Below are 12,337 nucleotides of genomic sequence, written 5' to 3'. Positions count from 1 at the left end.
GTGAGAGTTGGGTATATGTAGGAGTGGTTCTGATGCTAAGGTCCTGTTCCCCAGTTGGTTCTTGATCGGTCAGTAAAGAAGCCATGGGCCAATTGCTGGGCAGAAAGAATAGGCGGGACTTTAGGTTTGTGGGGGCAAGAGGAGAGATGCAGCAAGGAAGAGAGAGTTTGCTATGCTTCTGATGAAGAAAAGTTGACATGGAGTGGCCACACAGGCTGCTCCTACAGGCTTGTCAGAGATGTTTAGCAGGGACTAGATTCAACTGAGCAACTAAAATTAGGGCAGGTGGGAGGTGCAGAGATAAGAATATTGATGAAGGCATGCTTTTCCAGGTAGTAGATAGTAGCACCCAGTAATTGTGTCAGAAGGGAAGTTGAAAGTGAGCAACCTATATGTGTGTCTTTTATCCATGGAGTCAAGAGAATCTGGGTAGGGGCTGGTAGAATTAAGGTAGGGTAATGAAAGCTACATGCAACAGGTATATTCTATCTCTGACTCAGTCTGTCAAATCTTTTCCTGATTCATCACTTTGTCTGCTCCTCAATTAGATTTCTCTTTTAAACATGGCTGCTTGTTTCTATAAACTAACTTTACCTTCATTGCTTGGGTATCTACTAATGGTGTGTCTGTATTACCAACAGAAGGATTATAGGTGTGTGATTAGTTAGGGGTTTTATTGCTGTGATGAAACACCACGACTAAAAGGCAAGTTGGGGAGGATAGGGTTTATTTGACTTACATTTCCATATCACTGTTCATCACTGAAGGAAGTCAGCGCAGGAACTTAAACAGGGCAACAACCTGGTATCAGGAGCTGATGCAGAAGCCATGGATTGGTCCTGTTTACTGACTTGTTCCTTATGGTTTGCTCAGCCTGCTTTTTAATTGAACCCAGGACCAACTGCCCAGGGCTGTCACCACCTACCATATGCTGTGCCTTCATCAATCAATCAATCAATCAATCAATCAATCAATCAATCAATCAATCAGTAATTAATAAAATGCCTTTTAGGCCTGCCTACAGCATGTTCTTGTGGGGGCATCTTCTTAATAGAAGTTCTCTCCTCTCAAATGATTTTAACTTGTGTCAAAGTGACATAAAACTATTGAACATATTGCCTTAAAAACCAAACCAAACCAAACCAAACCAAATGCTAGGCATGAGAAACCCTGTTTTGAGTTGTTGGCCAGGGTTGCTCAAGAGACTCCTAAGACACACAGCCTATGGCTTTTGCCCTTGGTTGCCTTTCACAAGTGGAAGGATAGTCCTTACCGCTGAAGACACCATGTACTTCATAATCAGGTCCAAGGGCCCCTGAGCTGGAACTGACCTGAATATCTCTTCCCTGAGGAGAGCTTTCATGGTACAAAGGAGGGAAACAACCAATAATCCTCCCCAACTATGACCATGAAACACATCAATGACCAACAGGGCTCCATAACCCCACAGGTGCAGTAGTGGCACACATGCCTTAGTAGCAACCAACAGCTCTCCAATTGGACTTATGACCTGCTCAATGAGAGGGAAACCTGGCCTAGTGCTGGAATCCTAGCTCACTACTCAGTGCAATTAAGTAAAAAAAAATTAAAGTAGTACTTATATAAATTCATGCATCATTTTTGCCTTAAGTAAGCCTTTGGTATTCTTGATGCAGGTATCTCTTGGATGCATTATTATGTGACATCAGTTTAATTATTGTCTTTTCCAGGTTGTCTTTTAGGAAACATGTACTGTGTTGGTGGACCATTAGTCTGTTTTCCATGGAGTCTGTTGTCTTGACTTCTTCAGCAGTGAAAGTGTATCAGCTGTTGGGAGCAGAACTTCCTTCCTCCCTAGGCCTTTCCTCTCTGTGTCACCATAATACTACACATTATTACTATTAGTTGATCTTAGGCCTGAAACTCAAGGGCTGGTATCTCAGTAAACTCAGGGGAATTTATATCTAGGCAGAGGGCCTGCAGGATTTTGATCTCTTCAAAAGCAAACTTCAAATCTCAAAATTGAACCACTTTCCTTGAAGTCATATTTAGCATTTAGAGATAAAGTTATCAAGGTGCATGAGCATGTGTGTGTGTGTGTGTGTGTGTGTGTGTGTGTGTGTGTGTGTGACTGGAATGACCAAGAAGCTCAGTTTAAACTTGAGAGACAGAGGTATATTAACTCTTTAAGCCCTATCCCCATAGTGTCTCAAGCTTTAAAGCTATGGAAGAAATGAAGTGGGCTGGCATTCTTAGCGAACAGGCTTTACTCTGTAAAACAAATAGCTTTCAGGATGGGAGATCCCTCTTCTTTTTCTCTTATTTCAGTTCCTGGAAGATCTATGCTGTCAGTCTTCATCACTAAAGAAGTAATTTGTGGAAGAAAAGGAAAACAGGAAGAAAAAAAATGATTCCAGAAACTGTCATTCAGAGGCAGATCCTGGGAAGAACCACAAACAGGTGTCTGGATTACTGTGTTCTGTTTCCTAGCCTGTCATAAAGAGACAAACAAAACAGCTTTCTCTAGTTCTGGCTCTAAACACGTGTGGACTCCTGAGTCACATGAAGATCAGATGCTGGAGACTCTTTGCACAGAGTTTTCCACATAGTGAGTGTTGGATGAAATGTTAAGCTTAGATTTGTCCCAGTAAACAAGATAGTCATATTCATTAGATACACTGATATTATCAGCATACTTCAAATCTATCTGAATAAATACTTTAAAAATAATTAATTAAAAAAGAAACACCAAGGTAGATGTTTTTTTTTGACTTTTTCATGAAAGCATTAATTGGCTATATCATATACACCGAATTTTGTACTGGTAGTTGTTCAATTAGCTCATTACAATTGTAACTTAATTATATTGCAATAATAGGATTCAGACATTATTCAGAAAGAGCACAACCTTGAAAAAGAGGGCTTCCTAAGTGCATAGGACAGGGTTGGCTGTAAGAATGGAACCAGTAGTGCAGTAGTGTGACCTGCATGGTACGGGACTGCTTGGGTAGTCAGTAGTGGCTATTCACATGCTGCAGAGGCTGATTATAGATGTATAGATATACATTATAGATGCTCATTCCATGAAGCTGACTTCTCAGCACTCAAAAAGTCTGTGCCTGGAAGATTCCTGGAGATTCACTTGGCTTCTGTCCATGTTGGGATTCAAGGAAGCCATCAAAGGATGGTGGTGGTGTCCACAACAACAAACGCAACATTCGTAGATGCAGTATGGGAAGGCGGGCAACAAACACCACCTTTTGCCTCAGACCTCTTTACATCCAGACTACATGTTGAAAGGCTCTGTTCGTGCTGGGGGAAAATCTCCCTTTAGCTAATCTCTTCCGGAAATGCTTTCACGCACCTGCCTGAAGTATGTATCTTAGCTGATTCTAGATCCCATTAGAATTGACAGCTGAGATTAGTCACAACACTGGCTCCCTAGAACAGAGACAGGTTCATGTAATATTCTTTTTCTTAAAAAAGATTTAATTATTATTATAAATAAGCACAGTGTAGCTGTCTTCAGACACACCAGAAGAGGTCGTCAGATCTCATTATGGGTGGTTGTGAGCCACCATATGGTTGCTGGGATTTAAACTCAGGACCTGTGGAAGAGCAGTCAGTACTCTTACTTGCTGAGCCATCTCACCAGCCCTCATGTAATATTCTTTTGTGGACAATAATTCATGTCATGAAGGCAAGAAATTATGTGTTTCTGAATTTTATAATGGAAGTGAGCAAAACAAAACAAAACAAAACAAAAAAACCAAAACTCTATTTCTGACCATGGCACTCAATTGCTTAGTTATTTCCATGTTCAGAATTTCCCTCCGAGTCCGTTATTCTTAGTTATTTGAGATATAAAAAGTGTTCTACAGATCAGTGTTGTCTTAGGGTAACTGTTCTTCCTATTACCCTATGAAGAGCTGATTTGAAGTCTTTGTTTCTTAAGCTGTAGATGACTGGATTGAATAACGGAGTTAGGATAGTGTAGGATACTGATATCAGCGCATCCTGGCTGGAAGAGTAGCTGGACTTGGGCCTTAGGTAGATAAAAGAGGCACATCCATAGTGCACTATGACAACAATGAGGTGAGAGGCACAGGTGGAAAACGCTTTGTACCTGCCCAGCGTGGAAGGGAATTGGAGGATGGTAGAAATGATGTGAATATATGATACCAGGATCAAGAAGAGAGGGATAACCAAGACCAGCGCGCAAAGCAGGAAGATGGTGATCTGAGTGGAGTGAGGGTGGTGAGATGCCAACTGGAGAACAGGGGAGATGTCACAGAAAAAGTGGTGGAGTTGATTGGAAGAGCGGAAGGGTAGACGAAACACCAGGGATGTGATTACCTGTGCCACAGTGAAGCCACAGACACACGCAGCAGCTACTAGCCCCACGCATACCCTGTGCCCCATGAGCACCGTGTAGCGCAGAGGGTGGCAAATGGCCACGTATCGATCATAACCCATGGCTGCCAGCAGGAAGGAATGAGAACAGCCGAGGAAGAGGAAGGTGAACATTTGGATGGCGCAGCCGAGGAAAGAGATGCTCTTCTTCCGCGCCAGCAAGTCAACCAGCATCTTGGGCACAATGACGAAGGTGTAGCAGGTCTCAGAACAGGACAGGACAGAAAGGAAGAAGTACATGGGCGTATGAAGGGCTCTGTCTAGCACAATGGTGGAAACAATTACAGCGTTGGTGCTCAGAGTGAACAAATAGAGGGACAGGAAGATGGCAAAGAGTAGCAGCTGCAGCTCAGCCAGAGACGAGAAGCCAAGGAAGACAAATTCTCTGACCACAGTGTCATTTACACACTCCATGGAGGCTCTGTCATCAGAGATCAGCCCCAGATGGGGAGAGGGCACTGAGGAAATCCTTACACACTCGAGAAGCACAGGAGATTGACAGCCGTACAGCATGTGCTCCCAGACCCTCCTGCTAAACTTGCCATTTCTCCTCCTTCCTGTTTGTCCAAGAAACGAGAATTCCAGATCAAGCTGTCGTACATCAGACGTTGTCTCCGCAGTAGTTCTGGTAACACACAGCCCCAAAGTTCTTAAATTCCTGACTGAATTGTACTTAAAAAATTATTTATTTTACATATGAGTTCTCTATCTGCATGCACACCTGCATACCAGAAGAGAGCATTGGATCCCAATACAGATGGTTGTGAGCCACCCTGTGGCTGCTGAGAGTTGAAGTCAGGACCTCAGGCAGAGCAGACAGTGTGCTGAGCCATCTCTCTAGCCCCTGAGTTGCCACACTACCTCCAGTAGGATCTGTGTGACAAGTTCCACAGACTGAGGCAATTGACCTCAAAAGGGGGAGGCCTCCTGGAATGAGTTGTGGAACTCTTTGCTGGAGAAAAAATATTGAGCCGTAGTTTTCATGGCAATATATCTGTTTTGTTTTCTCTTATTCGTTTTCTTATTAACATGTTCCTGGTAGCCTAGGCCAAGATCTTAAGTGAGAATAATGGGTAAGAAACCATCCCTAGAGATGGGGCCACTAACATGACCTTATCCTCAGGGAAACCAACGCTTTACTTTTTAAATCATGTACAAAACTATTATGATAAAAACTTTCCCAACAATAAAATTTCATATGGCTACATGTGTGTCATCAGAGGTGGATTTTGGTATATGGTAAAGAAAGCCGTAATTAGAAAGAATTAAAATAGTTTAAATTTATACATTGAAGATTTATAAAAAATCAGGCACTAGATGTTAAATAATATTTGACCATGGGGCTGGAGAGTTAGTTCAGTGGTTAAGAGCACTGACCGCTAAAGATTTATTAACCTGCTCCTGGAAATATGCCACTAGCCTTGGACGACAGCCCCCCACTGAATACATTCTTTTAGAATTGTTATATTTTGATGACTTATAATGATGTTACCCGTTCTGTTTGTGATTCACTGAATACATAGTTTCAGAGTTGTAATGCTTGGATGGTTTTTGTGCTTTACTGTGCCAAATGACTTTTGTTGGTATTTGTGATTGTTTCACTGGATATAGTTTCTAAGAGATGTAATGTTTGGTTTTTTAATGTATTAAAATCCCCTGCTTGAGAGCTGCAGAATACACTCAGATTCAGACTGCCTCTGTGTTTGTTTCTGTTTGTCACTGCCGAATCCTTACCCACCTAGCTTCAAGGACCCTCATTCAGAGATCCCCATACCCGACTGGGGTGGTCCATGGCACTGAACTGCACTTTTATCTTCAGTCTGTTAATAAGGCTTGAGTTTGGATCCTGAGCACTGCAGCACTTGTCCATCAGCCTTACTTGAATCTACACTCTCTCAAGGAAATCTTCCCACAGCGACACAACAAGCCCCCAAATCACCCTACCTGTCTACAGTTCATGCGACGTGTGCTGGTTTTTCATTCTTTGCACATCTAAACTCCCAATTTTAGTTTTTCCATAACATGTACCTACATATTCTATTGCCTCATTGTTTTATAGGAGAAGCCACAAGTTCTATCATCTCATACCCTTATCATGGTGACCCTTCTGTATTTTTATTTTGCTCCAAAGACAAATTTTGGCACATCGTTTCCTTCTTATCCAAGACAGAATATTCTATCTACAACTCAGTACTTGTCTGAGAGTCTGTCCTCCCTCAGAGAGAAGCTCAGTCTTTCTAGAGGATTCTGGCCAACTTTTACCAGTTCCCTCAGCTCCCTCGAAGTCACCTTGTGATTGCCTTTCCTGTATACCTTCACCACATTGTCCCCTGATGGCAGATTAATCTTCTTACATATAAACCATACTATAACATTAATCCCCTCATACAATTTTATTCCTGGCTACTGCACAGTTCAAACTCTTTACATATTTCACAGTGTTTCATTTGAGAAGCCAAAGCTGCTCACCATGCTCTTCTGAAGTGTGTATCCCACAGGACAGGAAAGAGGACCGCTGTGCTTCCGTGTCTCTGCTTGTTTAAGTTAGCTTATGCATGTTTTTATTTATAGGTGTTTTGTAACTAGGCTTCATTCAAATCACACGCCTCACCAAACCTTTTGGTAATTCCCAGTAGAAGGAATTCTTTCTTCCTCAGAACTCACACAGGCACTGAATGAAAAACTTGATATATGACATTCTCTTAGTTTTGAGTTTAATTTGTATTGGATTATTCTGCTAGCTCTTTCCACTACATCTGTACCCTTGAGGGAAAGATGTGAATTTGATAAATGTTGATAAATACATGCAGTTTTCTTGTGTGTCTAAGATCACGCAAGGACTTAACAGCTTCTCAGCAAACCATTATTAACTATTCTGCAAGGCTAGGCTACTGTGTAGTCACCGGCCTCCGTCCTGCATGGACTCTTATGAGAACCCAGAGTCACAGTGTCCTTAGAGCTACTTCTTCTTGGGCATGAGGGTTGCTTAGCATCAATACATCTTAAGGATTTATGTGCCACATGACCTTGGTGTCGCCCATTCAAACTTTAAAGACAAATCTTAGTTTGGAAATTAGGAAGAAGAATGGAAGAGATTCTGGGTTTACAGTTGCATTGTTTAGAGTTATTCTCAAGTGCGAGTGCATTTGCTGTTCTTTAGTACACAGGAATTGAAGGAAGTGAGAAAGGCACAGTAAATATATCCATAAATGCATCATCACATTTAAAAACAATTAAAGTTATTCCCTTAACTACTATTAATAATAAAGAGTTCAACAATGTAGCCTACCTTAGGAGAGAGCTCAACAGAAGCTATCAAGTAGTAACAAGAAATACTAAGTGGTGTGATACAGTAATTTTCAAAAACTAGATCTGCAGTAATAATAAATATATAAACAGGTCCTGCTCCAAGGCTCCTGCTTGCTTATGGTTCAAAGGTAAGGCATACACAGAAGAAGAGATTATTGCTAAAATTATGATGCTTGAAACTTAGATACATATTTAGAAGCACTCGTGTACACTCTTGGAAAACAATGTTTTAAATGTATCTTCGATTCTTTTATCTGTTATATGACCAAAGCATTTTGGGTACAGCATTTATGAGACAAGCTCCCCAAAAGTGTCTCACACTGGACATTATTTAGCAGCTATAATTTTAATCCAAGCAGAAAAATAGTTCCAGTGTGCACAATGGCTTCTCATTTCTTCTGGAAGAGAGCTGTCTTATTTCTGATGTTTTCTGTTTTTATAATTGTTCTTAACAACCTTCAAACCTGTGAAAGGACAGCTAGCCTCTTCTTCTCCTACTTGCTCTTCTGGTTACTTGCCCAAAGCCTCACATAGAGCCATTTACTGACTAATAGTTTGGTAAATCTATTCTCCATTCTAACTCCCACTTTTAAAATTCTTGGTGTGCTAGTGAATTTCTGCATACCTTCATGCAAAGTTAGATAATGCAGGAGTAAGATGTACTTTGAGTCCTGACAGATGTAGCCTTTATTTCTGACGCTGACTTGTTCTGATGTAAATTCTGTAACTGATTTTTTTTAACTGTTCTGGTGAAATGAATAATTCATGCTTCCCAAGGCTAGCAGGGGTTAATAGAGATTTTATACATCTCTATTATTTTAAAATCATCTATAAACACATCTATATGATCTATACATCACACACACACACACACACACACACACACACACACACACACACACACACACACACACACACATTTTACCTTGAAAGTTAATGCATGCTGGAGAGCTGGGACTGGGGTCCAAACAAATTTTAGCAGCTGTCCTTTTCTATAAGTTCCTTCATCATGGACAATGAGAGGATGCTGCTTTCTTGTCTAACCAAATTTCAGCAGAGAGAGGGGAGGTGTGCATGAAGTACCACCCTGAGCTAAGGAGGTATTGGCAACTAATAGGTGCTGGGAGAAAGGATGTCAGTTTTCTTTGAGAGTGTGGCCTGTGGTGGGTTGCCCGTTCTCCAGTGAAGGTCACACATTCAAGAGTATTTGGGCAGCACCAATTGTGCCTGATCGATGGGTTAAAGAAAAGACAGATGTATGGGCTGGGAAGAGGAAACAGTTTGGGGAGTTGAGGTAAAGAGTTGAATATAATCAATGTGCATTGTATGACATTCTCAAAGAACTGATAAAAAACTGAGAAAGGGCAAGGTGGGATGGCTGGCAGTTCAGAGAGGAATATGCTCATTGCTTTTTTGCACTTTTATTGTTTAAGAACAACGTTGGTAGGACAAGCCCGATGACTGTTTTTCATGGCACTGGCTAATCCCCATCACTTACAAAAGGGGCGTTAGGAAGCCAGAGCTGTAAATGTTACAGCCATGGCCGATCCTAAGGAAGTTGAAGACAGTAAGGGCAGAAATCAGGATTAATCATGTTAGCACAGACTGCTCTGTTTGGGAGGCTGTTACTCCTCAGGGTGATGTTGACTCTTGGAGATCTCTCTCTTTGCACAGAAATTTCTTTTGTATTTTATAATCCATCTACCTCTTCTCCACGCATTTCTGCCTGTGTTCGTGCCTGTTTGTAGTCTGTGTTTCCAGAACATATGGTTTCCTTACGTTTTCCATTTACAGTTATTTGTACAGTAATTTATACTGAATTATCAATTCTGTGTTAAGTTGTGCAATTTTTCTAAATCTTACCTAGCACCTCTTTGCTTTGCAGAAAGTTTATTACTTAACTTCTCACAGTTAAAATGTTATTGAGTGACTTGCTGAATTAAATCAGAATTGAATGAAGAGGTCTATGTAAATTTAGGCAGAGTAACAGTAAGTTAATTTAGAATAGGTGTGGAATTTATAGGTCTAGTTTCATAGAAATCCACTTCAAAGTTAACTACTCCTGATCAGCGTTGTTTAGAACCTGCATCTTTAAATGTGGCTTTCCTTTTTTTGTTATTGTCTCCACTCTAGGTTAGACCTACCAGCCTTCTTTCTTGCTTACCTGAGATATGAAAACCTATGTGTTGTTGGAGGTAGATGCTTAATCTTATTCCCCAGTGTTAGTGGTGTCAGCTGAAGGAAGATGTCAGCTGTCCATGGACGAGCTCCTCTTCCTTCTTTTCTGTTCCTGAGAAAGCCCAGTGACACAGAGGCACCAGGACTGAAGTCACATAGACTGCTAGAAGAAGAGGAAGTACGAGGTGAGTTAAAGTTTGCTGCTGTCTACTCAGGGAGGTATGGAATCATAGTCTGGGGTCTGAGACCCAGACTGAAACAAATGTAACCAGCCTTTTTGTGCCCTTTTATATTAATTAGCCAAGCACCGCAGTCATGGCTAATAGTGACCATAAAGGAGTTGCTTCATTTTTGGTAGTACAAGGTCTTCAGTGGGTCTCCTGATGCCAAAGGCATTGCCATGGAGATGCTGCACTGGGTTTAATTAACAGCTTGGTTGGTTGTAGAAAATAGACACAAGTCACCAAACATTAAGTTGCTCAAAATTAGGCCCAGGCGTTAGGGCCCAGGGCCCAGAATTCTCTGAGCCACTCTCAGATGCAGCAACTTTAGAAAATTTGATCAGTCTTAATTTACTGTGTTTGTAAAGCTACAGAAGAGAATATTTATGCATGTAATGGAGCATTCTAATCTCTAAGTTAATATTGTGACTCTACTCCATCAGACAAAAACTAATAATGCAAACAGAAAACACCAAATGTGTACTGAGTGCTGGAAGATGAGTGATATAATAATCTTAATGACCTAGCCGTGCCTAGTCTGGGCCTCTCTGTGCTCTCTGGCTGAGGCCAATCCAGGGCTCTAATTCCAAGCCACAACTGCCTGTCCGCTCCAGTCCACCAGGCCCAGATTCAGGTGGGAGCCACATTTGCAAGCTTTCTTCATGAGTCTGACTCAGTTTTATCTGGACACACAGACCAGCTGCATGTCCAGTCCCAGTTAGGATTCAAGCCCAGGACCTTCACCCTGTGTCCTCCATCCACACCTCCCCTCCAGGCCCAGAAAGGAGTCATATCTGTGATCTCTCTTGCCCCAGGTCCAGCCTGTATCCAGATCTGTGTGCTTATTTGCTGAGTCTGACCAAGGTCCTTGGACTTGCCCTGCCCTCCATTTTTTCCTTATGATCGTTAACCTTTGGCTCTTACAGTCTGCCTCCTCTTCTATAGTGAGCTGAACCTTTGGAATAGGAATAGAGTATATATGTTCCAGTTAGGGCTGAACGTTCTACAGTCTCTTATTCTCTACACTTCTCCAGTTATAGGTCTCTGTGTTAATCACCATCTACTGCAAACCAAAGTCTTGAGCCTTATGAAGATGTGCCTTAATATATGGATGAAATGATAAATCATGGGGACTTGGTTTAAGACCAAGTCTTGGTTCATTTAGTAGAATAATGGTAATATATTCTCTCCTAGAGTCTATGATCTGTCTAGCCATAGGTTCTTGGACCAATAATGGTGCCAGGTTTCATTTTGTGTAGTGGATCTTAAACATGATCAAAGTGGGGTTAGTTACCTCCACAACATCTATGCCACTATTGTGCCAGTGAGCAAGTCTTGCCAAGCCAGTCATTACTGTCAGTCACAAGGTTCACATCTGTGTATGGTTGGTGATTACTTTTTCCTCTGGCAGCACACATAGCACCTTGCAGCACAATGAAAGCTAGCCAGTAAGATCAAGTTTCCATCACAGTACCAACTTGACTTCTCAAGATTCTATGTCTCAATATACGGTGTCTTCAGCAATATAGTCTTAACCATTAAGTTCTGAGCAGTAAGCAAGAACATCGGAAATCATCTATAATGTTTGGTGGTCTACTGGGTAATAACCACAAAAGAAACATCTCCTTCCCAGGACTGGGCTACTCATCAGCCTCTGTTGTTACATCACAGGATAACGGCATTTTATCCATTTTTATGTCCATGGATTGAGCTATTTTAAGGTGCTTGTATTGTAGTTCCCATATGACTTTTTTGTATGTGTGTTTTTCTGCCCTGTCCTCTCCTCCCACACACCAGTTTTTACCCCTTCCTGTTTCACAATTCATTTTAACCCTTTATACCAGTGTGTTCTCTCTCTCTCCTCTCTTGAAAGCCCCTTCCCATGTCCCCTTAGTGATTCCCTGACATCTATGGTATTTCAGATGAAATATCACAAAGAGTCAATGCTAACATCCACAAATGAGAGGAAGCACAAAGTATCTGTCTTTCTGGATCTCAGCCACCTCAATCAGAATGAATGTTTTTAGCTCCATCCATTTACCCATGAACTTCCATTTTCCTCAACAGCTAAGTAATATTCCATTCTGTAAATGACATTTTTATTATCCAGTCATCAGTTATTGGACATCTAGCCCATTTCAATTCCCTGAACAGAAGTTGAGCAGAGCAGCAATGAACATGGATGAGCAAATACCTCTAACATAGGCTATAGAGCCCCTTGAGTATGTGCCTGAGTG

General features: G+C 41.4%; 1 protein-coding gene across 1 annotated transcript; it reads right to left on the bottom strand.

Annotated features, from left to right (window-relative positions):
- Positions 1-3,763: 3,763 nt before the first annotated feature.
- Positions 3,764-4,859, bottom strand: Olfr370 (olfactory receptor 370). Its single transcript, NM_146270.2, has one exon. It carries the CDS (start codon positions 4,804-4,806, stop codon positions 3,862-3,864), a length of 945 nt encoding a protein of 314 aa, NP_666382.2. The 5' UTR covers positions 4,807-4,859; the 3' UTR covers positions 3,764-3,861.
- Positions 4,860-12,337: the final 7,478 nt, after the last annotated feature.

The sequence above is a fragment of the Mus musculus genome, chromosome 8 (genome assembly GCF_000001635.26).
Source record: "Mus musculus strain C57BL/6J chromosome 8, GRCm38.p6 C57BL/6J".
NCBI lineage: Eukaryota > Metazoa > Chordata > Mammalia > Rodentia > Muridae > Mus > Mus musculus.
This window is presented reverse-complemented; position numbering and strand designations above follow the sequence as displayed.

What these genes read in the sequence shown, in the direction of transcription:
- Olfr370 (NM_146270.2), bottom strand. Translation starts at nt 4,806, where the DNA reads ATGGAGTGTGTAAATGACACTGTGGTCAGAGAATTTGTCTTCCTTGGC.